Source organism: Chiloscyllium plagiosum, unplaced genomic scaffold, assembly GCF_037043375.1.
Source record: "Chiloscyllium plagiosum isolate Xiang-an unplaced genomic scaffold, Cpla_swu_hap1 HiC_scaffold_43, whole genome shotgun sequence".
In the NCBI taxonomy this organism is placed as follows: domain Eukaryota; kingdom Metazoa; phylum Chordata; class Chondrichthyes; order Orectolobiformes; family Hemiscylliidae; genus Chiloscyllium; species Chiloscyllium plagiosum.
In genome coordinates, this window is record NW_028270181.1 from 21,722,714 (window position 1) to 21,749,609 (window position 26,896).

Sequence of the window (26,896 nt, forward strand, 5' to 3'; positions counted from 1 at the left end):
ACCTTGGGAGCAGGCGAGATTGAATATGGGTCTCTCGGCTCAGACGTAAGGACACTACCGATGCACCAGAAGAACCCTGTAGAGCAGTGGTGTAAACTGAGTGAGTTTTAACTGCCCGACCATCCTGACATTGACTGGGCTGGTCAGGTTAAAATCGCCGTAAATATTCCATCCTAACTAGAATGAGAATTACTAATCTGGTCTTCTTTTACTCAGGGTGTCCAGGAACTGATCAAACAGGTCACTAATCTGCCTCAGGCCAATTACAATCTCCTGAAATATATCTGCAGGTGGGTTTTGTGCTATCACAGGGCTAACTGGAGTGGATGGGTGATCATTTGTGTGTCATTGAAACCAGCATTGACATTTCTTTCCCTGGGGATAAAAACATGTATTGAATTGTACAGAGATCATTACAGGACATGTTTGTAATTCTCAGGTGATGCTCCCAGCAATGAAAGCAATCCTGGGCCATAGATCTGCATGTTTCTTGGCAACAGAGCCTTTCATTTAGAATCACAGAATCCCTACAGTATGGAAGCAGGCCATTCGGCCTAGCGAGTCCACACCAGGCCTCCAAAAGAACAGCCCACCCAGATCCAACCCCTTACCAATCTCTGTAACCCTGCATATCCTATGGCTAACCCACCGAGCCTGCACATTCCTGGACAATCGGCCTAACCTGTACATTTTTGGACTGTGGGAGGAAACCCATGCAGACACAGGGAGAATGTGCAAACTCCACACAGACAGTTGCTTGAGGGTGGAATCGGACCCGGGTTCCCTCTGCTGTGAAGCGGGAGTGCTAACCACTGAGCCACCGTACCCATTTCTTCTTTATTATTTACTACTATGTCTTCAATACAGGGAAACACCCTGTCTTTTCTGTCTGCTTTCTGTTGTTGTTTCACTAGTGCCCGTGCATCTTTTTCCTGTGCTCTGGTTTCCCTTTCGTTATGGTTGGTGTGACCATGTCACCAACATTGGCTGCTGGTAGTCTGTGCAAACGAACCTTGCTGCCTTTGACAGAGAATATGGACAAGTTCTCCTCCCTGTATTATAAGTGCAGTTGATCAACCCCCATAGGGAGACACAAACCTCCACTCCAGATGAACCCCCACATTGAGATTGTGGGTTAGGGAAAGAGCTAAGATTCAAGTTTGAACACATTCACACAGCTGGCAGTACAGAACAAAAGTGCCCAGTGTGAAGCTCAAACCCATCATCCTGAGCTTAAGAGTCTCATGCTCAACCAGTTGAATTTCTGGACATTCTGTGAGCCTCTGTACAATATAAAACACTGTTTCATGGCCTCAGTTATTGAAATGGAATTAGAAATCTGTTTTTTGTGTGCAGTGAATGGCAAACAATAAAATAATTTGCCATGTGTCTAAGATGGGCAGCACAGCGGTACAGTGGTTAGCACTGCTGCCTTACAGCACTAGGGACCCAGGTTCGATTCCAGCCTTGGTCGACTGTCTGTGTGGAGTTTGCACATTCTCTTAGTGTCTGTTTGGGTTTCCTCCGGGTGCTCAGATTTCCTCCCACAGTCCAAAGATGTGCAGGTCAGGTGAATTGACTATGCTAAATTGCCTGTAGTGTTAGGTGCATTAGTCAGAGGGAAATGGATCTGGGTGGGTTACTCTCCTGAGGGTCGGTGTGGACTTGTTGGGCCAAAGAGCCTGTTTCCACACTGTAGGTAGGTAATCTAAACCTGTTTGGAACATTGAGTTCCAAGATAGAACTCCAAACATTTGAAGTATTTCTGAGCTGCGATCTTTTTTGCATTTGGACCGAGGGAAATACATTACCTATTGGGGAAAGAACTGCAAGTGCAGTCAGTGCATCCCAATCTGTCAAAGCAGCAGCTTTTGTTATTGACACCCACAGTTGAATAGCCCGAGCAAACCAAAAACAAAATCCTTAAATTGTACCAATATGGGGAATTGTCACTGGGTGTGTTAGTGTGCATGCTGTGATTAGGTACATCTTGATAATATAGCATGAGAGAACTGACAGCAAAACAAAGACAATAGATTTGTACTGTATTTTGAATAACTCAATATTTGTCATATTATCTGTAGGTTTCTTGATGAAGTTCAATCTTATTCAAGTGTAAACAAAATGAGTGTCCAAAACCTCGCAACCGTCTTTGGACCAAATATTTTGCGTCCAAAACTGGAAGACCCAGTAACTATTATGGAAGGTGTGTGAATTGACTTAATTACTGTCATTGCTTATTAATTGTAAACTTTTTTTAAAAAAACTAAAATATCTCCATTGGTTAGCATTTAGCTGACTAGCCAGGTTCCTTTGGTTTGTAATGCAGACTAACACGAGCAACATGGTTCAACACAAAGGTCCCCCTTTTTCAAACTCTCCCCTCACCGAGTATGTGGAGACCCTTCGGTTAAACTCACTATCCGTCATCTCTCTCTATTCTTTTAGACTGCATGTAAAGCTCCCTCTTTTAAACTGAAACTAAAGCTTCCTCCAGCAAACACTCAGAGAACAACGTGGTGTTAGATAGAGTAAACCTCTGTCTCTCTCATGAGAGAGCAGCACTATGGTTCCTCTGAGACTGTGAAGATTAGATCATATCATTGTTCTTTCTGAATTTTAAGCATTGACTTGGCTTTGCAGATGATGTGCAGAAAACAAATATTAAAAATGCAGCAAGGGACAAACATTGCTCCTCCTAGTATGTTGGCTCCAAAAATTCAATTCAGAATCTAAATTCAGTATCATAGCTAAAGGCTTTCTGCCAATCTGTTATGGAAAACGGTTGCTGCAGTTTGAAACATATACCACTAAAGTTTAGCAAATTAAAAGGAGCATTCAACTCATCCATTGGTTGACGTCACCCAGTGCCAAGCAAGTCATAGTGACAGACAGATGCAAAGTAAAGTAACTGACTCGAAGTTTCTTTCCCTCAAATACTTGAAGAACTAAAGCTTGAAGCTGGAGATAGATAAACAGATTGGGGATGGTACCCGGGAATATGGCAAAAGGGTTTGGCTGAGGTTATTTGAGTGGAATAATAGTAAGATCACTGGTCAAGTAGTCCAGAGGCCCAGTTTTGGGACAAGGATTCCAATCTAACCACGACAGCATGTGGAACTTCAGTTAAAAATCTGGAGTTGAAAGCTCGTGGTGTCTATGCAACAATCATCGATAGTCCTAAAAATTAATCTGGTTCACTAGTGTCCTCTTAGGGAAGGAAATCTGCTGTCCTTACCTGGTCTGGCCTAACTATCTCTCTCTCGAGCCACAGTCATCTGGTTAGTGGTCCTCTGAAGTGACAGAGGAAGCCATTCAGTTCAAGGGTGATTAGGAGCAAGCTTTAAATGCTGATCTTGGCAGGACATTCACATGCCATGAAAGAATAACGTAGTAAAGGTACAGAACAACCTTGATCTAATTGAATGGTGGGGTAGGCTCAGTGGCTGAATGGCCTCCTGCTGCTCGTATTTCCAATGTTCCTCCATTCGATGGGCCAAATGGACTTGTTCCTATTCCTCTTTGATGTGACAGAAATACAGAACTTAACCATCAAACTCCCATTAGGGCACAACTGCAGCATTAATATCTTCAGGAATCCACTGTAACTGATTGATTTTACATATAGCTGTGCAGCATTGACTGATGGCTACAAAATTGCTACTGTTCTAACACAACTTTGATTTGAGGCTGAACTGTTTTTACCTTTGAGAATTAGAATCAACAGGGCATGACTAGTCGGTCACAAATCTCATATTTCCATACAGTAGGATTTACCCCCTAAAAACAAAGAGCGTGTGTGACTGCTGCGTTTCGGCCGGTCATGGCCTGGACAGGTTTGGTCTGCTACCCCAGTGCCCCATCTCTGCCACAACAGACTCCTTGCATTTGTTGGGGTTGCCATCTCTGTCACTGTGATCAGCTCTGTTCTGGAGTTTGTATTCACTGAAAATTTCTAAAGGCTCAACATCCGAGGGATTAGTCCGAACATTCTGATCCCGATTGGTACAAGCAAACCAACCAAAAGAAGCACCTTTAGATTAAAACTCTTGGGCCTTGTGAAGTACCAGTCTGCGAAACCATTTAGTGCAGACTCGACATGTAACACACCCTCTCACTCAGATTGAGGGGACTCGATCCCAAATTCGATCTGTCTTTAAGAGTGCCTGCTGCTCAATCATTAAAATATCTCCAGAATCCGCTGAAACCTATTAACACATGCCAAAATGTCAAAACGCCCATGGATTAGTGCACAGTCACACAATGTCACCAATTATAATCGAGCATTCACTGGGTTATGGCCAGGCCTGGGGATTAACTGAATTTAAAATTATATATTTGCTCAAGTCATCGCTGCAGCTGAACAAACAGGTCAATCAGTGAAACCTGTCGAATGTTGGCTGAAACTTGTGCAGCAAGAACAATTGTGCAGATCAATTGTCTGGAATTGAAAGTATTTTATAGTAATTGTCTCATCAGTATGTGAGCCAAACCTTTTTTTAACTCTTTGCTGGGATGTGAGTGTCACTGGTTGGACCAGCAATTATGTCCATACACAGTTCTGAGGAAGGGTCATTGTAACTGAAATGTTAGCTCTTATTTCTCTCCACAGATACTGCCAGATTTGCTCAACTTTTCCAGCAATTTCTGTGTTTGTTTCTGATTTAAAGCATCCTCTGTTATTTTGGTTTTTACTGTCTGTACTCAATTATGGGTGGCCACGGTGGCTTAGTGGTTAGCACTGCTGCCTCACAGCACCAGAGTCCTGGGTTCGATTCCTGCCTTGGGTGACTGTGCAAACTCCACACAGACATTCTCCCTGTGTCTGTGTAGGTGTACTATGGTTTCCTCCCACAATCCAAAGACGTGCAGGTCAAGTGAATTGGCCATGCTAAATTGCCCATAGTGTTAGGTGCATTAGTCAGAGGGAAATGGGTCTGGGTGAGTTACTGTTTGGAGGGTCGGTGTGGACTTGTTGGGCCGAAGGGCCTGTTTCCACACTGTAGGGAATCTAATCTAATTGTCCTCAAGGTACAATAGGCCCAGTTAGTTGAAATTTGCTTTTCTAACTGGGGAATGGGAAGCGCATGGAAATATCATCCCAAATGCTAACGAGTGCAACTCAATTATGTTTAAAATATCTGCATATTTTACATTATTGGATTCCATCTAGATTCCCTAATTATGCAGAAATTACAGGGTATAAATGCTCCATTTGTTAATATTACAGTGTGATGCTAATGAATAACTTGCTCCCAATGTCACTTTCTGAAACTCTATAGACATAGATGTTTACAGCACAGAAGAGGCCATTCAGCCCATCATGTTTGGGCGAGTAAAAGCCCTTAGTCCAAGACCCTGAAGCACAAGTGAACATCTAAATACAGCTTCAATGTGTCTAGAGTTTCTGACTCAACTACCCTTTCAGGCAGTGAATTTCAGACTCCCAGCATCCTCCTTGAAAACATTTCTTAACTCTGCTCATTGCCCTCGACCTCTAACCTTAAATCTATGGCCACTGGTAGTTGACCCCTTTACTAGTGCAAAAGGTGCCTTCCTATCCATCCTATGTTTGCCCCATGATCAGGTCCTCTCTCATCCTTTGCTGCTCCACGGAAAACAACACCAGCCTTATCATTCTTTCCTTGTATCTTAGACCTTCAAGGGCAGACAGCATGCTGGAATATCTCCTCTGCACCATCTCTCCTTCAATGGGGTGACCAGAACTGCATGCAGTACAGTACTCTAGATGTGGCCTAACTAGTGTTATATACAGTTCCAGCATAATTTCCTTGCTCTTGTATTCTGTGCCTCAGCTACTAAAGGCAAGTATCCCATTTTCTTTCTTAACCAGCTCCCTATCTTTTCCACTTCCCCTGCTATCTTCAGGGATCTGTGGAAATGCACAGCAAGATCCCTCTGATCTTCAATACAATGAATGGGTCCTGCCATTCATTGCACGATTCCTTGTCTTGTTAGCCCTCTGCAAGTGCATTCCCTCAAACCTCTGATTTAAATTCCATTGGCCACAGCTCTGCCCACCTGACCAGAGTCACTTTTCTACTTATCACCCAAATAATCTTCCTGTTATCCACAAACATTGAAAATCGTTTAGATCCACCTTGTTAATTTACACCCTACACAGCAAAGGCTCCAGCACTGATCCCTGCAGAACGTCACTGGAAACAGACTTCCAGTCACAGAAATATCTCCCTACCATCACCCTCTGCTTCCTGCCTCCAAAACAACTTTGGATCCAGTGTGCCACTTTGCCTTGGATCCCATGGGTCTGCCACGACGAATGCTCTCGACAGCCTTGCTAAAGTCCTCATCAACCACATCAAATACATTACGCTCATCAACACTCCTGGTTACCTCAAAATCATTTGATTTGTCAACATGCCCTTACCTTAAAAAGGTCTTTGCTGACTATCCCTGATTAATGTGCATCTCTTCAAATGCAGCTAGATATATTTTGTCCCTCAGAATTCTATTACCCCATCACCAAGGTTAGACTGATTGACCTGTGATTTCCTGATCTCTTGCTTCTTCCCTATTTATAAAATGAGGAATTGTTAACAGTCCTCGAACACCTCATCCGTGGCCAGAGAGGATTAGGAAATCACTGCCCAGATCCCCATGTCCTCCCTTGCTTCCTTCATTAGCCTGGGGTACAGCTCATCTGGGATGCCAGTTTCATGTATGTCAATCCCTGCTTCATTGGGTGGGAGATGGATTGCTGTGGCCTTAAGGAAAACCGCAGAAAGGGGCATCAATGATCACATTGCATTGGCTGGCAGAGAATGATAAGCTGGGGTTTGTACTACAGAGTTAACAACACTTGTAGAATTGTACTCCCACCCTGCGTTAACTTTGGGGAAGGCTGATAAATCCACAGGACCAATTAATTTACAGCCCAGACTACTTAAGGAAGTGGTGCTAGAAATAATGGATGCATTGGTGGTCATCCTTTAAGATCCTTAGACACTGGAACAGTTCTGATAGTTTGGATTTCCCTTTCAAAATTTCACCTGGTAAATAAAGTTTAGCACATTCATTTCGATTGGGTGGTGGAGATGGTGTTAATGGACACCATCAAGGACTAATACAGACTCTTTACTGTCAATGGGAAGCTATGCTTGAAGAAAGATATTGTTAGAATTCTCCACCCCTTGTGCTGTAAAGGGGACTTGCAGTTAAAACATAGAGCCCACTTATCACTTTGGAATAATTTCTCAAATGCTTTGCTTCGCTTTTACAGCAAAGGGTGCTTGCTCAAGAACTGAGCTGACGTTTCTATCGGGTAGACACCATAATTGATTTTTTTTTCCCTCCTCAAACAGGTACCTCTCTGGTGCAGCATTTAATGACCGTGTTGATCAGTGAACATGACAGACTTTTCCCCATTAGTCACAGTGATATACTGACCCCTCAGCTCGAAGTGACATCGGTGGGCAAGCGCTGCCTGGTGGAGTGGGTGTCTGAGGAAGAGAGCGGAGAGACAAAAATGGACAATAACCAAATGGGGAGCATCTGCAACAGCGCAGCCTCGCTGGACGTGAACATCAGCACTCCTGTGACCGTCTCCAAAAATGCAACTCAGGAACAAATTGACAAACAGGTTCCTATAAGCACCAGCCCAAGCAGAAAACTTCAGACACTCCCTGGATGGAAATATTCATTCAAACAGACTGGGGGAAGGTCCAGCAATGCCAAACTCAGTGGTTCGACTTTAGATATTCCTCATTTAACAGCCAGTGGGAATTGGCTGATGAACGGATTATCGTCCCTCAGAGGACACAGACGGACTTCCTCTGGGGAAAGAGTCAAAGAAACAGGCTCATCACGCCTGTCGACATACGACAATGTCCCATCGTCAAGCCTTTCCTTGAGCGTTGGGGACAGGCAGAGCATCGCGAGTACCACCTGGTCAACATCATCCTGTGAGATTTCAGTGGTTGATTCCGGCAGCTCCGCGGTTTGCCATGAGAGTGACTCTTCGGTGCTCAACTGCACAAAAACGGATTGGCCTGTGCAGGTCACCCAGCCGCAGGAGGAAACGGAGAAGCTGGAGACCGACAGTAGGATCGAGCAGCTTGACGTGTGCATCAGCAGCATGAGCTGCAGTGAGAACAGTGACTTGGTCACTGCGTCGAACGACTCGGTCACCTGTTCGAAAGCACTTCAAAGTCTGGTGACAGAGCTCAAGTCAGAACTGACCAAACAAAGGGCAGAGTACGAAACCAGGATTAAAAGGTGATAACAAGACAAGTAACCCTCGAGTTACATGCATATAAACTGCTTTGCAAGAAACCAGGTTAGAGTTCAGCATTAGAATAAGGCATAAGTAGAGTGTACAGAGGCCAATTTGGTTTTAAAAAATGTGGTTTTGCAATTGCTGTTCAATTAGGATGTACAAAATCCAAACAATTTTCAATAAGGGGGTTGACATGAAATATGCATACATGCATGCAGAAATTGCACATTTGAAAGCATTTATACATATGCATGTAATATTTCCATATGGTGTAATTCCAATGTGCATTTTTCATCCACAGTTAGAATCAGACTATGTAATGCATTTGGGGTGGTACGGTGGCTCAGTGGTTAGCACTGCTGCTTCACAGCATCAGGTCCTGGGTTCAATTCTTCACTCGGGCAACTGTCTGTGTGGAGTTTGTCCATTCTCCCTGTGTCTGCATGGATTACCCTCTGAGTCCTCCAGTTTCCTCCCACAGCCCAAAGTGGGACAGGTTAGGTGGATTTCCCATGCTAAATTGCCCAGTATCCAGGGATGTGTAGGTTAAGTAGATCAGCCAGGGAATACAGGAATAGGGCAGGTAGTGGGGTCTGAGTGGGATGTCCTTTGGAGTTCAGTGTGGACTTGATGGGCAAAATGGCCTGCTTCCACACTGTAGGTATTCTTCTATGAAACCTGATGGGTCCCAACCTGTTTTCCCAATGATTACTATAGATACCATATGGCAGGCCTTTTTTAAAATAAAAATCAGTTCTTACCTAACTGCATTTGCAGTTGGTACAGAGCTGATGCAATGTTTAAGCAATAAAGCCAAATACTTAGGGAAACCAGTCATTTGAGATGGTAAAAGTGTGCTGAATCTGCCACATGGCAGTCCCTCATTAGTCTATGCTCCTTATGTTCAAACTTCACAGTGCCATGTATTTTAAAATGCTTCATTAGATAATTGAAATTTTGGAAACCTTAATCTTGCTATTCATTTGAATTATTGCAGCAATCATCCAATAGGAATCCTGCTCTTTGTGAGCAGGTTATGCTGGACATAGTATTAAATTCAAATTGTGGGAATTGCATCAAAACCCAATTAGCTCATTTCTGCCTTTCCCTTGAGTTCCAATTTCCACTTCTGTTCAAACTACCCTCACTCCACCTTTCATAAAATTTATAACTTGCCTAAAATCTCGCATTGTCCAGATCCTATTCCATACCTCAAATTGTTCCCTTTGATCTTCAATAATACGTACTTTTTTTTTAAGAAAAGAATGGTTTATAAATTGGCTGAAGATGTTTAAGTGGGATTTACCTAGGTTTCCTCAAGGCATTTATATTTGCTTCAAGGGGTACTTTATGAATCCAGGCAGACAAAACACGGGCAATATTTTCGAAAGGTGTTATCGGGCATTTCCATTCTGCAACCAGAATACATTATGTTGTCAAGCATAGAGAACTAATGGTTTCGGCTTGATTAATGATGACAAACAAAGCAGTTGATTGACTGACTGACTGACTGACTGACTAATCATCTAAAGTGCTCTGAGCAATCTAAATATCAGGATCTTCGAATAAGCGTGTTTCCAGGAAGGGTCTAGTATTTTTTAAAAAGAAAAAGAAGTTTTAATGGAATGGAGCTTTCTGCAATGATATCAGTTTCCTTGCCATTTCCAGTAAAGTTTGCATTGCTGAAGTTTTGTTTTTGGTTTGGCACTGTGGGAGATTTTGGCATTGATGTTAAGGTGATAGTATAAAAGCAATAAGAGTTTTGTCAGCTAATTCCATAGTGCATTAAGTAAACCATCTAATTGCACACTATGTGGAAATTATTTGATGGGGCGTTATACTGGTTTTGGAGATTAGGTACTTACAACATGTGACACAGAACATTGTATTCCACGTTATTGTCTCAGTGAAGCAATGTCAGAACTCCCAGCACGCTGAGAATGCCCTAACCCTGAAGAATATTGACTCTCTATCCCTACTCACTGTCTATTGCTCCCTTAAATTGCATTTGCTCGAGGCGTCACGGTGGTTAGCACTGCTGCCTCACAGCCCCACGGACCCGGGTTCAATTCCAGCCTTGGGTGACTGCCTGTGTGGAGTTTGCACATTCTCTGTGTCTGCGTGAGTTTCCTCTGGGCATTTTGGTTTCCTCCCACAATCCAAAGATGTGCAGATTACGTGGATTGACCATGCTAAATTGCCCATAGTGCTCAGGGATGTGTAGGTTAGGTGCATTAGTGAGGGGTAAATGTAGGGTAATAGGGTTTGGGAATGGATCTGGGTGGGATACTCTTTGGACGGTCAGCATGGACTTGTTGGGCCAAATGGCTTGTTTCTACACTGATGGGATTCTGTGATTTCATTCAGAATATTCTTTCATTTATTTTTACCCAACTCATCCAGAAAAATCATACTTCAGACAATCATGCTTGCAGCACCAGACAGAAGTATCAGCTTGGACTGCATCCAAAATCTGAATGTCATTAGTTGGCTTCCTTACGTAAAGGGCTTGTCTTACCAGAAAAGATTGAGCAGTTTGGATTAAAGAATAGGGATCAAGGGTTACGGGGAGAAGACAAGAAAGTGAGGTTGAGAAACATCAGCCATGATTGAATTGTGGAGCAGACTCGACGGACCCAAATGGCCAAATTCTGCTCTCATGATCTAACGCAAGGTGACATTATTGAAACATAGATTGTAAGAGGCCCTGATACAGTAGATACCAAATGAATTCCTTTCTCCGCACCACCCCCCCCCCCCCGACAGCAGGAATCTAAAACCGGGTGCACAGATGCAGATTTAAAACTATGGTGGGACAATGCTCAATAATGCAATGTCCTGTACAGTTTTACCTGCTCCATCTCCCTTGCCACAAAGGCCTGCATTCCCTTTGTCTTCAATGTACCTGCTCACCATTTTGATTCACATACAAGGACCTCTAGACTCCTTTATTCTGTCGTCCCTCCATTTAAATAACATTATGCTTTTCCATTCTTCCTACCAAGGGGGATAAGCTCACATTTCCCCCACACTCTATACCATCTGCCTATTATTTTCCATTCACTTGATCTCTGCATGTGTTTCATAATTATTCCTCAATGGTTGGAGGAGTTTATCAATGAATAAGCACATAGAAAAGGCTTCAATTCTCACTCTGAGCCTAGTGAGCTAATCTCAGTTTTCCTTTTTCTAATTTTCTTTTTTTTGTAAGAAAAGATTCCCTAGAGTATGAAAACAGGCCCTTCTGCCCAACAAGTCCACACCGACCCTCCGGAGAGTAACCCACCCAGACCCATTAACCTATCCTATGTTTACTCCTGACTAATGCACCTAACAACTTGGCATGGCCAAATCACTTAACATGCACATCTTTTGGATTGTGGGAGGAAACCGGAGCACCCGGAGGAAACCCACGCAGACACGGGGAGAATGAGCACACAGACGGTTGTCCGAGGCAGGAATCAAACCCAGGTCACTGGCGTTGTGAAGCAGCAGTGCTAACCACTGAGCGACTGTGCCGTCCCCACAGGTTTAGATACGGTGCAGGCGCTTTGCCTTGACACCAACATTATGGAGGGGAAAGACAGCATTTACATATTCGTTATCGAAGCACACTTGTTCAAAGTAAAATGGGTGGATGTCAGCTGAGGAGCAGGCTAGCTTATCTGACATGTGATGCCCTCAGAATTCTGATCAAAATATTTTAAAAAGCTTTGCTTTGGCAGTATGAATGTTCCTTGTTCATTATTGTTTAATGCCTCAAGCTGACCACAAACAACACAAAGATTGTCTCTGCCTGAACACGTATCATCTAGTTCTAGACAGACTAAGGTCACTTTCCCAGTAATGGAAGTTACTATTACACTTATCAGGGTGTAGGGAATCAGCTGTCACCTCCTACAAACAGTGTTCGCCTCTGTCCGAACTGTGCGTGCTATCAGAAGCAGAGTTCTGCCGATTGAAGCTTAATATTTTTGATGTCCAACATGGATGAAGATTAAAAGGCAGACTCCCTTATTCAAAACTCTGTCACCAGTTTTGTGGAGTGCATGCTTTTTCTCTAACTTACTTCAGCCCCAGGCGTATGCCACTGGGCCAGATTTTTCATTCTATACCTTATGATAATGACCAAGCACAAGCAGTGAACATTGGAACCTTTTTTTTACCCTGTGGCAAGTCCATTGGTGTCTAACCTCAAGTAGTGATGCCAAGGCATCTGTCGCTTCATTAATAGTTTTGCAATTCTATCTTTCTATGCATTCCTCAGTGTAATTTATGATTGTCCATTTTAATTTATGCACTAGTACGTTTTAGAAGTGATAGATCGAGCTGTTTCTCATCTATTTGACATATAGATTAGGAGTGGAAGTAGGCCGTTTGGGCTGTCAAATGAGATTCCATAAGATCGTTTGGTGTTCCAAGTTACACATGTCCCTGGTAACCTTAGATTCCCCTGCCCGACAAGAATTTGCCTGAAAGGCGCACCTTAAAAAAAAATCTTCAGTGACCCCACTTTCCTCTGTCTTGAGGCAGACAGTCTGTGTTCAAAATGAGTTCCCAACCCCCACCACCACAACCACCAAACAAAATTTACAACAGGGCCTCCCTATTTCTGGACTCACTCACCCACAATAGTAAACATCCTTTCCACGTCCACCTGGTCAAAACCATTCAGGATCTTTTCAACTTAAATCAAAATCACCCCCACTCTTCGAAACTCCAGGGAAAACTAACACGGCCTGTTGAATCTTTTCTCAAGTGGACCTGCTCATTCCAGGTCCCCAGTTGAGTAAACCTTCTCAGAACCACCTCTAATGCATTTACATCCTTCCTTAAATAAGGACACCAAAACTGCACACAGTATTTGAAAGTGACCTCATCAATGCTCTATATAACTGAAACGTAAACCTTTGTTTAAAAACTAACAAAGAATTGTGAATGCGGGAAATCAGAAATTGCTGGAGTTTTTCTAGTCATTCCTGAGTTTGCTCCTTTATGTTCAATTCCTCATAAAAGTAAACACTCTGTTAGCCTTTGTAATCACTTGCAAACTCTTCTTTGCAACTCATACACTTGAAGACCCAGATTCCTCTGCACCTCAGCATCCTTCATTTAAGTAGTACTCTGTTTGATTATTCTTCTTGCAAGAGCTCTGACAAGCTGAGATGAATGACCTCCTTCCATACTGTAGATATTTTTCTATGTTTCTATCACGTATATTATTCAAAATGTTATAACAGGTTTCCTGTTTTGGCTGGCATAACTGTTAGGGATTAAGGTTCTAAGACCGCAAGAACATAATTTTAGGTGAAGTAGACCATTCCGCCTGAGTCACTCTGTCATTCAGTGAAATCAGGGCTGATATAATCACCCTCATATTCACTTTACTGCTTTCTCGCTATAATCCTTCATTCCCTTATTCTGTCTCAGCCTTGAATGTAATTGCCAACCCAGCCTCACCCAGCATTGGAAGTGAAGATTCAGTGCTTAAAGTCATAGAGATGTACACCATGGCAACAGACCCTTCAGTCCAACTTGTCCACGGTGACCAGATATCCCAACCCAATCTAGTCCCTCCTGCCAGGCATATCCCTCTAAACCTTTCCTATTCATATACCCATCTGGTTGCCTCTTAAATGCTGTAGGACCAGCCTCCACCACATCTGACAGGTCATTCCATACACGTACCACCCTCTGTGTGGAAAAAGTTGCCCCTTAGGTCCCTTTTTGTATCTTTCCCCTCTCACCGTAAACCTGTACCCTCTGGTTCTGGACTCTCCCACCTGAGGGAAAAGACTTTGTCCGTTTATCCTAAGCCTCCAACGCTCGAGGGAAAACAGCCCTAGCCTATTCAAACTTTCTTTGGAGCTCAAATCCTCCAACCCTGTCAATATATCCTTGTAAATCTTTTCTGAACCCTTTCAAGTTTCACAACATCTTTCTTGGCGGGAGGTGGGGAAATCACTCCCAGTCAAATGGGCCAATGAATGCAATTTAAGCCTAAATCTCCAAAACTTAGCCTTAGATACAGTAACAGTTATCTAATTAAGCAGTTTTGTTGAGAAACTAGTTTAGAGGACTAATTTACATATGTAGAACTAAAAGCGAAATGAACAGAAGGAAAAACATGGAAAATTGGGAAGTCAAGTCAGGTGACAAGTTTAAATTTGGTTAAAATTGAGGAAGGGAGAAATTTGGCTGAGAAACCAAAATTTATGAAGAGCTAATCAAGTTGAAAATAATTTCAAGGAAGAAATAAATGGAACAGATCAGTGAGAAGAGATTATTCCAATCACCTTGGAAGTTTCTCAGTTTTGTATGGGAAAGTCTGCAAACTATTAAAAATTGTATGTAAGACATATCCCTTAGTCTTTGCACTATCTAGACATTTAAAGTGAAACTCAGGCAATTCAGTGGCTATAGTTTTTTAAAAATTCTTTGATCACATCAGTGAGAACTTTAAAGATAACAATTTATTTCCACCTCTATTCAGCTATTCTTAATTTCTCAAATTTTCATCTCCCAGACAGTAAAGTGCCTTGCAACGTTTTAGTACATTAAAAGGCGCTATATGAATTCAGGTTGATATTGCTGTCCTGATTAGCCTCCTAACCACTTCCCCTGTGGAAACCTTGGTTCATCCGAAGCTGCTACTGATTTCATGGTCATAAATGCAATTCCTATGGTTCTATTAAAGGGCATCCTCCCTTTCTTTTCTAACCATTGCAGGACATGGCCATAGCTTGCCCATGATCCCTAAGGCACAGCAGTATTATCACTAGACTATTAATCTAGAAACTCAGCTAATGTTCTGGGAACCCACGTTCAATTCCTGCCTAGCAGATGGTGGAATTTGAATTCAATGAAGAATCTGGAATTAATGTCTAATGACGACCATTGTCAAGTGTCAGGGGGAAGATAAAGCTCGTTCACTATAGTCCGTTAGGGACAGAAATCTGTCATCCTTACCTGGTCTGGCCTGTGTGTGACTCCAGTCCCACAGCAATATGGTTGACTGTTAATCTGCCCTCTGGGCAATAAATGCTGGCCTAGTTAGAGGCTCCCACAGCTTGAGTGAATCAAAAGAAAATTTGGGTCTCAAACACATTTGAATTCCTTATCAATTCTCTTCCTCAAAATAAACTACCTTGCCAAAAGCCAGATTAATTCTTCCAATGTCTCTCTTTGCTCTGCGTTTATTTTTCTCTGCACCTCCAAGAGACATCTTCCTTGCTGAACATTTTCCTTGCTGAATGCATTAACGTGAATCCAAGCAACTTGTGAAAAAATAGGGTTAGCACCAGAGGTGGCTTAAATTAGGAAGGAACTATGAAAATGTCAGAATGGTCCAGTTAAATTTTAAGTAATAGGCCTAAATGATAGATGAGGAACTGCTTGTTCATAAGGCAGGCGAGGCCATTTGGCTCTGTGTGTGTTCGCACTGGCTGTCTGCAAGATTAACTCAGTTAGTTCTGACCATAACTGCACCCTGCATTTTCTCCATTGCCATAGAAACATTCTCTTGTCAGGAAATTATCCAGTTCCCCTTTGAGTACGACAATTGAATCTGCCTCCTGTAAAGGAAGCATTTCAGTCTTACCCACTGCTGGATTAAAAACAAGATTTTCATTTTTTTAAGCCATTAGAAAACAGGTGCAGTCTAGTACTAAAGTCATCCATTAATAGGAACTTGACTTCAGGAACAAGGAAAATTGTAAATTTAATTACACACAAGGAACATATGGGGCTAGGAGCTTTTAAAATTTCATCCTGCTTAAAAATGATACAAATTCCCCCATTCGCCTCATCTTTGAGATTGAGATTGGTGAATGTAAAATTGTTTCAAATATCAGTATGCGAGCCCTTTTCTCCTGTTAGGGGTTCCTGCAAACTCCCTTCATTCTGGTAACTTTGTTAATATGGAACTTGCGTCACATTAGGTTCCAAAAATCAAACATCTGATGTGAAAAGCAGCTAAATTAATTGTATCCCTTTTTCAGGCTTGAAGGGTCAAGCACAGAGCTAAGATTACAAGTGAACAGACTGGAAGAGGAGTTGGACCAAGGGAAGAAGAAATACACCATGCTTGAAATAAAGATGCGCAATGCAGAACGGGCACGCGAAGACGCAGAGAAGAGAAACCAGCTTCTGCAGAAGGAGATGGAGGACTTCTTTGCCACGTTAGGAGACTTGACACTGGAAGCCAAGGAAGCCAAACCCAAATAGCAAAATGTTGCTTTCCTGTTCTTAAAACTGCAATGTGCAAGACCACAAAGACACCGTTTACACTTCATTGACATTTTATAAGGAACGTATGAAATTTATTTTTAATGTTATGGATTAATGCATTGAGAGTATTAATAGACAATTCCATTTTGTACTACCTGTGTTTTTCTTTATGTTGGAAAGGCTTGTAGCTCCCACAGGTTGTTTACATATTCACTTCCTGAAAAGAATCTTTGGCTAATTGCTTTGGCTTCTGGTTTATCTCCAGGCCAGGGAGTGTGCCACCCTCTATACCATGCACATTTGAGAAACAGTGGTGTAATCTGATGGGGCGAGACCACTCATTTGGCCCCAAGGGTCCGGCAGGAGCTGCCTTTGTGTGCTTTCACATTTTGGGTGGACTCAAAATAACGTCCATGATATTTGCACAGACTATCAGACTGGTCAGGGCTGAACACAATACCAAGTCAGTCAGTCCTTCACTCTTAGAGCCCAAGACATCAAGTTTGAATCCAATTCAGCAACTTATTTTAAAAGCTACCAGTTTAAGACAGACTGGACCAATGGTAACAGGAAACCTGAGTTATATTGCCTGTCCCAGGTCTCTCACTGTTCCATAATGGAATAAAATCTTTCTGTAGATATGCACAAATTACAAACTTACCATCACAGTCACCTCAGTGCCAAGTTGAATGGGCAGTTTGTTCTCTGTTAGCCATAAAAGATTAGAAATTAATCTGAAAAGTACTTAAATTGAGCAAAGTGTACAGGAACTTTATTAAGTGTATTCTGCATTAGTTATGCTGTGCAAGTCTGCCTCCTGGAGGTGCACATGTGCACATCAATTCAGTAAATTTGATTTGAGTGCAGTTTTATTTGAATGTTTGTATCAGTAAGAAGCTGATGTCATTTGGCATTGACAGTAATGATGAGAAATTGAGATTGAGCCCAATCTGTAGAGGCAGAGATTGAGAGGAGAGGAAAGCAATTAGAAGACCAGCTGACTGGGCTAGGAACTGAAACAAAACACCATCTCAGTAAGTCATGAAAATGCTTCTGTGAAATGATGCCTGAATTCAGCATCGTAAAATGGCCCCTCTTTGTGGGGTTCTGGTGGCACAGTGGTAGTGTCCCTACCCCGAGGCAAAAGGCCCGGTTTCAAGTCCAACCTGCTTCTAAGAGATGTCATGAAGGTGTCTGAACGGATTGATTTAAAAAAAAATCTAAATTGCTACTCTTGTTCTCTGCTTTCCTCCCACAGTCCAAAGATGTGTAGGTTAGGTAGATTGGCTATGTTAAATTTCCCCTAGTGTGCAGGCTTGGTGGGTTAGTCATGGGAAATGTAGAGTTACAGAGTTAGGATGGGCCTGGCTGGGATCCTCTTTGGAGGATCCTTGTGGACTCAATGGGCCGAATGGCCTGTAGGAATTCTATGAAGGAATAACTTTTTCGAAAAGGACAGTAGATCTGAAGGGAAAAGGTAGAAGTCGATCATAAATTGCTAACTGAAACATAATAAGAATTCCATTTACAAGTCACAATGCAGATTATCAGAAATGAAATGCATTACTGAGTCCTGTGTTGTGTTAGAGTGTCAAGCCAACATCATTTCACCCACATCTGATTATTGTGCAGGAGACATGACACAGAACGGCTCACTCAGGAGGATAAGAACTATCACCTTTCACTTGGTAGGTTGGAGGATGGTGTTCAAAATACAGACCAACCCTCAAATTCTAATTAGGTTTCTCCTACTGTATATAGAACTATGTTTTAACACTCCTTGTGATAATGCATTGGCTGTCATTTTGAACTCTCCTGAGACAAGACCCATCTGTAAACTGCAACCCGGTTGTGCTGGGTATGTTTAACTCCTTTGACTGTGCATTCCAAAAATTTGACACTGTCACCCAACATTTCAACCTACTTCACAGTCACTCTAGCCATCCTGCTGAATTCCACACACTGCATCAAAATGATGATGCACTGCTCAGACATAAGACACCTTTGGCACAATTCCTCTTATTGTAGGAGAGAGGCTGTGTTTTCCTGTTTACAGCAAATTTTCACATCAGTAAAAGAAAGCCATATTCCAAAGAAGAAAGTGTTTGGAAAAATCCAGCTTAGCGATGGCCACAGAACAACAGGTGCATTTTCCATTTTTTTTGACAGCTGAGAAAATGGCTTGGTTTATTCCAATTTACATAATCTGCATGTTCCAAACTTCTTGCACCTATGCCAACCATAGTACTACAGTGCAGCATTACATTGTTATTAATTATCACTATGTTTAATTAATGGTGTTTCAACAAAACTCCACAGAAGGACTGAATGATTCAATTACTAGTTAGCATCCACGTCAAAATAGTCTATTTATTGTTGCAATCCTCACCATAACTACAGGAACAAGTTAGAAGTAGATCAGAATGGTTGAAAAATGGATGTTATCCTGTATGTCAGGTATATGTTTAGAGGCATAGAGATGTACTGCACAGAAAGAGATCCTTCTTATAAAGGTGTTTTTCACACTGTCAATTAAACAAACTCTCGTCCTCAATTATTGCTATGATGTTACCTTTTAGGTGGGGGATAACCTGTTTGAAAGGCAAGTGCTTTAAGTGACAACACAATTGTACAAATGAACTAACAAACATGCCAAGAAACATTCAGTGAGAACATCTGAAACTTCGGCTTGAGAGAGAGATGAGGAATTGGAATGTAAATGGGAAAAATAGGAGAAGTCTTCTTTAATATCAAACAGGTTCACCATGACACGTTGATTCTAATATTGGGTGGAAAGTCCACCAAATCAGCTTCTTATCCATGAGGTTTTGCTCTGGCACAGCTTGCGTGAGGCTTTATCATTGGCACCACTCACTGGTGGAAGTAGTCCACTAACTGCAATTGTCTCCACAAACCCACTCACCGTACTGTTGATGGAATACTGTCCTAACAAGGAAACCAACTGTAGCAATTTGTGACATTTGTATAAATCTACATTTACTGATCAAAAGTTTAGCTTACTTTATTTTGTCTTTCAGCTCACCTCTGCTGCCAAAGACCATTACTCACGTAATGAGTGAAACGATAGATTTTAGGTTCTTCAATTACACAATACAATATGATCAAGTCCAATCCCATTCAGGCCTCAAATCTACTTCAAATCTCCATTACTTTGGACTCTAGTGTATGGGACGGAGGCCTTGAAGTAGTCTTCGCTGCATTCTTCATTGGATGTTTAAATAAAATGACAGGGATACAAACAGCTTGTGGGAGTGTACAATATCAGACAGTGTTAGCACAGAAATAAAACCCCTTGTCTTCACTGAGTACCAGTTATTTACATTCTGTTTACATTTGGAAACGATCTGACAAGAATGCTGGATAACATGTAGCTTGAATCCATTAGCAATGCAGAATTCCATTACATGTTTGCGTATAAACTCAGGACAGTGGTGGTGCTGTGTCTTTTGTTTTTTCTGGACAGGCTGGCTGTTGAAGCAGCTGTATGTCACATAATTACAGCAACTCGAAGCAACTAAAAAGCAGACTATTTACCTGCTGGTCTGAAAATAGGACATGTAACTACGCAGATGCAGTGACAACAGTATTAATGTATATATATGCCTTATTTTTGAAGATTAAATCGCTAATCATTGGGACGGCAAGATAGCCAATTTTTGTGCCTTGTGGACCCATGTTTGCAGATGACTTACAAACCATTCCCCACAGTCCATGCATTTATCTCTTAAAATAATGAAGTTGTCTTTGAAAATAAGGCCTGTACTGAGCATCAATAAATTATTGCTTGAAGCGTGAACGAATTTGCACATACAGTTTGAAGTTCGAGCATGTCTTTTGCGAGACATTTCAGATTTTTAAATGTCCAATGTTATTGATGTATTTCATTGTTTTTTGCACTATTTGAAAACGAGCTTGTTAAGTGAACAGGCTCTTATACTGTTCTTGTATTGAATATATTATGCTTTTGAAGAGAAACAACAATGACCAATTTGTGGTTTTTACAAAACATTCTAAGTTAAGTTTGGTGGAAGTCATTTAATGTTAGTGAACAGTGCTGTGAAAATGATACATGCAGAAAGGTAAATCTCTGCTTAGAGTCCTCCAGTGTTAGCTTGTTTAATCAAAACAAAACTACCTCCTTCATCACCCATCCTGTCCATAATATTGGAACACAGTTTTCCAAGGCATTTAAATCTTGAATAGTTTAAGGAGTTAAAACTGTGAATAACGGAAACCTGCAATAATGAAACCTGCTGTAAAAACATAGCAGTTAAGTCAACATTTAATAGAGTTGCGTTTTGATCATAATTGTTAACTTGTCAAGTACACAGGGAAATATCAAATTCTTATTATTTTGATCATTTTCACATTTAAACTTTTATTTCCCATGGAGTGGATCACACAAATAGCAAACTTAATTGTGACAATAAAATCAGGTACATATTTCAGATTATGATTTTGTGAACCTACTGGCAATTAAAATTTTACAATGCCATGTTTAAGGCAGAGATTTACTTTAGAGTCATACAGCTCAGAAACAGACCCTTTGGTCCAACCAGTCTATGCCAAAATATAATCACAAACTAAACTGGTCCCAACTGCCTGTTCCTAGCTCATATCCCTGCAAAACTTTCCAAGTCATGTAATTATCTAAGTGTCTTCTAAACGTTGTAGCTGTACCTACATCCACCACTTCCTCAGGAAGTTTATTTCACATGCCAACACTGTGTTAAAAAAATTGCTTCATGTCTTTAAGTCTTCTTCTTCTCACCTTAAAAAATGTGCCCCCTAGTCTTGAAATCCCCCATCCTATGGAAAGATACTCATTAACCCTATCTATACCCCTCATGATTTTATAAACCTCCATGAAAGGTCACCTCTTAACCTCCAAAATTTCAATGAAAAAAGTCTCAACCTCTTCAGCCTTTTATAACTCAAACCTTTCATACCCGGCAACATCCTGGTAAATGTCTTCTGAACCCTGTCCAGCTTAATAATATCCTTCCTGTAACTGGGTGACCAGAACTGGATACAGTATTCCAGAAGAAGCCTCAAATGTCCTGAACAACAGGTCTTCCTAACTTCTATACTCAAAAGGGCAGAGCAATGAAGGTAAGCATACTAAAAGTTGAGTGTGTGGTGCTGGAAAAGCGCAGCAGGTCAGGCAGCATCCAAGAAGCAGGAGAATCAACGTTTCAGGCATAATGAAGGACTCTCCTGCTCCTCAGATGCTGCCTGACCGGCTGTGCTTTTCCAGCGCCACACTTTTCGACTCTGATTTCCAGTATCTGCAGTCCTCACTTTCTTCAAGCATACTAAAAGCTTTTTGAACCACCCTGTCTATAATGTGAAGCAAACTTCAAAGAATTATGTATCTGCATTCCTAGGTCCCGCTGTTCTACAACACTGCCAAGGCCCTACCATTAAGTGCATAAATCCTGCCTCATTTGTTTTACCAAAATGCAACATTTCGCATTTATCCAGATTGAATTCCATCTGTCATTTTTCAGTTCATTGGCCCATTTGATCAAGATCCCTCAATCTTAGATAATTTTCTTCACTCTCAACTGTCCCACCAATTTTGATGTCGTCCGCACACTTACTAACCATGCCTTCTATATTCTCATCCAAATCATTTATATAAAAGGACAAACAAAACAGGGCCTAGAACTGATCCCGATGGAACCCCGCTGGTGACAAGTCTCCAGTCCAAAAAACCCTCCACCACGGTCTCCTGCCATTAAGCCAGTTATGTATCCAATTGGCAAGTTCACCTTGAATCCCATGTGACCTAACTTTACTAATTAGTCTACCACGTGGAGCCTTGTCAAAGGCTTTACTAAAATCCAAGTAGACATCTACTGCTCTGCTCTCAATTGTTTTGGTAACTTCCTCAAAAAATTCAATCAAGTTTGTATGACATGATTTTCCTTAAACAATGCAATGCTATCAACTTTTGCCTCTAAATTCTTTAAAATCATCGCCAACAATTTGCCCGCAACCAAAGTCACACTCACAAGTCTATAGTTCCCTGGTTTCTCTTGACAACCTTTCTTAAATAATGGCACAACATTAGCCACCCTGCTATTACCAGGCATCTTACCTGTAGTTATAGATGGTGAAATATTTCTGCAAAGGGCTTGCAATTTCCTCCTTTACTTCCCCATAAGGTTCTAGGATACACTGAATCATATCAGATTTATCCCCCTTTATAGTCTTTTAAGACCTCTAGAACTTCCACTTCTGTGATGTGTTTCCCTGCATTCTCTAGCCAACATACCCTTCTCCACAGTAAAAACTGACATGAGAAGAAGGCAGTGGTTCATTCAGTTCTTGAAACTCTGATTCCTCCTGCAATTTCAGTTTTGGTTTTAAAAATTTCTTATTAACCTGTTGAGAAGTGCGCTTGCTCAATAACTGCCCACAGTAACCTAATCACTGAATTTGCCACTCACCCCTCAATTTGAACTGGAAGGTGGTTCACCTCTTGGTGTGAAATAACTTCAACTGCAGCGTCTCCTGTTTAAAAAGGGCCACAGGCTAATTAAAAGTTCAATCAAACATGTTTCCATGCAGAGTTCTTTCACTCCCCAGAAGAAATCCTACTGAATTTGCAGTTCTGTCAAACTTCAGGAAGAACTTCAATATATCAGACCGCCACTCAAAGCATGGAAATTCAAACTGGTCAATTTTGCTTTTCCCTGATCTTGAAAAAAACTGATTCATCATCTGTAATAGCCATCAGAGCAATAACTAAAACAGCTTCCTCATAATAACCCACCATTGTAATCAGCTTAAACTGATTTATCCCCACACTCCTCATCCTCAGAGTTAAAAACAAAATTAAAAATCACACAAGTTATAGTCCAACAGGTTTATTTGAAAGTACAGTACAAGCTTTCAAAACATTCCTGCCCAACTAGCTACCTGAAGGAGCAGTGCTCCGAAAGCTTGTACATTTAGATAAACCTGTTGGACTATACCCTGGTGTTATGCGATTTTTAAACTTTGTCCACCCCAGTCCAACACCAGCACCTCCAAATCATAGTCTCAAGTAGGAAATGCTTTGTTTTTAACTATCACTGGCTGATTTCAGAGACAATCTCAAAACTACAAACGCTGATGGCAAATCATATATTTGATAGTCAATGGAAGAATAAAAGCGGTTTTGCAATTTTTTTTGAAAGGTCAAGCTTTTAAGACAGTAACGTTTCATAATTGAAATAACTACTGCCTTTGATTAAAATAATAAAACACAAATAGAAAGTGGGACATAACACCAGCGCTTCACCAGAGGCTCACTGATGTTACCTAGCATGGTAATGAAACGTCTAAAAATGAACCTTCCAGCTCAGCAAACAAACCTACATCCAGGACCTCAACCTGAGCTACAAATCTTCTCAAAACTTTCAGAATGTGTGATTTAAGTTCTTACTACAACAAAATTAGTGTTAAACACTTGTTTAAAAAAACATGTAATATGCATAAAACAAAGGTTTTTAAATGCTAGTAACAGTTTTCCTCAGAAAGCTTTTGTTTTTATTAAAACATCTCAACCTTTAAAGAAATTTCATGTTGGAGGTTAGGAACTTAGCCTTTTTGGATAGCTAGCTTTTAACTGTGACCATATTCTATGAATGAATGGACCAGCAGTTGAACATGACCAAGATCAGCAGCCAGGCAGTTATTTATTCGAGTGGTGCTGGAAAAGCACAGCAGGTCAGGCAGCATCAGAGGAGCAGGAAAATCAACGTTTCGGGCCAAAGCCCTTCATCAAGAAGCTCATTGCTGATTATGGGCTTTGGCCCAAAACATCGATTTTCCTGCTCCTCAGATGCTGCCTGGCCTGCTGTGCTTTTCCAGCACTACTCTAATCTACAGCATCTGCAGTACCCACTTTCATCAGGCAGGTATTTATGTCTTGTGCAAAGACTCCATAAGGCTTAAGATTAAAAAAAAGTTCTTGGAACTTGCACATTAAACAGAAATAGAAACAAGTAAAACCATAAACTTGGACAACAGCAAACAAGTTGTTAACCATGCATATTTCATACTTCCTAGTAAAGGGAGGTCATACGTTCCAGTTGCGACATGGGCCCCATGCAGGGACTTATAAATTACATAAAATGGAAATGCAATGCTGCCTCAATGTTTGGAAGCCATTCATATTATCTACATTCTGCCTGTGAGGAACGTAATTATACTTTGTACCTGTCAGCTGAAAAAGAGAGTTCAGAATGATGCCTATTTGCAAATTGTCAGGATGCTAGAGTCTAACCTGGATATTGTAGGGACAGCCCAGCCTAAATCAGTGAGAGGGGAAGAAATTGCTTCACTCAGAGCAACCAGCCTTTGGAATTCTGTGCCACAGAAAGCAGTCAAGGCCAAAACAGGGAATGTTTTCAATATGGAGTTACATATAATTCCTATGGCTAAAGGGATGAAGGGGCATGGGGAGAAAGTGGGAACAGGGGACTGAGTTGAATGATCACCTGTGAATTGGCCACGCTAAATTGCCCATAGTGTTAGGTGCATTAGTCAGAGGGAAGTGGGTCTGGGTGCGTTACTCTTCGAAGGATCAGTGTGGACTGGTTGGGCCAAAGGGCCTGTTTCCACACTGTAGGGAATCTATTCTAATCTAATCATATTGAAAAGTGCAGCAGGTTCAAAAAGGGCTGAATGGCCTACTCCTGTTCCTATTTTGTAAACACTTCAACTTGAAACTGGTCAATCCTGAAGCTGGACCATAATTGTGAATTTGCTTTCCTAATTGCAAAATACGGTAGAAACATTTTTTGGTGATAAGATTGGTAAGGAGATTTTGTTTTCCCCCCCAAAATCTAATCAGTGCAAAAACAGAGGATCAAAAAGAGAGGAAACAAAATCTGAGGACAAGAGACTCCAGATACAATTTGTAGAAGAGATCCCACATACAACTGCTGGTCATCATTTCCAAATTTCCTCAGTTAGAATGTGTCTCCAATTCCCTTTGGAACAGGTTTCCCAGCCTGTTTTTAATCAAATCCATCTACCCACTCCCCTCTGGCTCAACCTTGCCTCGACTTTTGTCTTTCCTATTATCTTCAAATCCACTTCTCCCTGTCTGAACCTAGAATCTATCCCAGTTACATTGTCTTTAGAAAAAGTCTGATAGAAAGTTGAGCGGATGGATAAAGACGTATGCTAATAATTAAGGTTATGATTTATTTATCGTTTCCACAGAAAGTTGAAAAGATATGGAATTTGACATGGAAAAACCACCAGCAACACAGGGAATAAATGAACTATTATTCAGCCACCACAGCAAATCAATGTCATAACTCAGTATATACTTTGTTACAAAGCATCATGCCTTTTCACAGAAAACCACAGAAGAATCCACTTGCTTTAACAGTGCACATTTTCTCTGTCAGCCCTTTGTCCTTACAAGTTGAGTGATTCAAAAAAAAACTTTCTGGCTTGGGTTTAAAATTCATAGAACAGTTGAAACAATCACAGCTGAACAAGCAAAATATCAGTAATGGAAAAGCCAATTAAAAATCAAAAAGGAGATTACAAATCAAATTGGATTATTGGTAATCAGCAATTAAATAATGCTGAACCAGATGAAGGTATTCAAAATTATTTTTTGAAAATTCCTTTAGCTGTTATCTGATAACATAAAATCAAATTTACTATTTCGGTTGTAAGACAAGAAACGTTTATCTAATGTTCTTTGGTTTCTATAAGAGACTTGGACACATGAGAAGTCAGAAAACTGAGCTCAGTGAACCTCTCAAAAACAGAAGTTTGAGAAAGATATTCAAATCAGCAGCTTATAATTCGTGCACACACCTGTGCACACAACTTCAGTGCCAGAACTTGTCAAAAATATTTCTGTGCCACTAAGAATGAACTAAGATGTGCTGTTCTTTGTATAAACTATTTAAAATACATTAAAGTACTAGTTCTTCAAACTTCTTCTGTAAATATACAGGTTAAGTGCGTGCAAGAAATTAAGCTTCACACAATGTAACATTTCAAAATGGATATTCCTTAGACCAAAACAAGAAGGATTTATTCTTGCAGTTTAAGATTGATAAATCCAACCAGCAAGAAAACACTTACTTTCCTGCAATCAAAAAAAGTAGTCTAAGATCTCTGGTGAGTGCTCTTACAAACTCCACACGTCAACCCAATGTATAGCCTTCCCAACAATCTTTTTGTAAGATTGGAATGGCTGACTTACCATTAAAGCAATGGAAGATGATTCAGCAATGCAAACTGCAACTCTGGTGTTTCACGTGTTGCAATTTCACATGCTGCAATTTCACATGCTGCAATTTCACATGCAGTTTTCTGTGGCACGTTTTCAAAAACAAAATTCCACTTTCTGACAGAGGTATTGCA

At 41.1% G+C, this 26,896-nt stretch overlaps 1 protein-coding gene across 5 annotated transcripts in view; it reads left to right on the forward strand.

Moving 5' to 3' along the window:
- arhgap22a (Rho GTPase activating protein 22a) overlaps positions 1-21,249 on the forward strand; it is a 388,741-nt gene extending 367,492 nt beyond the window's left edge. For all 5 annotated transcript variants that reach the window (XM_087982560.1, XM_043678818.2, XM_087982561.1 and 2 more), the window contains 4 exons: positions 217-290; positions 2,085-2,206; positions 7,344-8,256; positions 16,258-21,249. In XM_087982560.1, coding sequence (XP_087838686.1) covers positions 217-290; positions 2,085-2,206; positions 7,344-8,256; positions 16,258-16,483 — 1,335 coding nt within the window. In that variant the 3' untranslated portion in view covers positions 16,484-21,249. The remainder of the gene's footprint in view (positions 1-216; positions 291-2,084; positions 2,207-7,343; positions 8,257-16,257) is intronic.
- Positions 21,250-26,896: the final 5,647 nt, after the last annotated feature.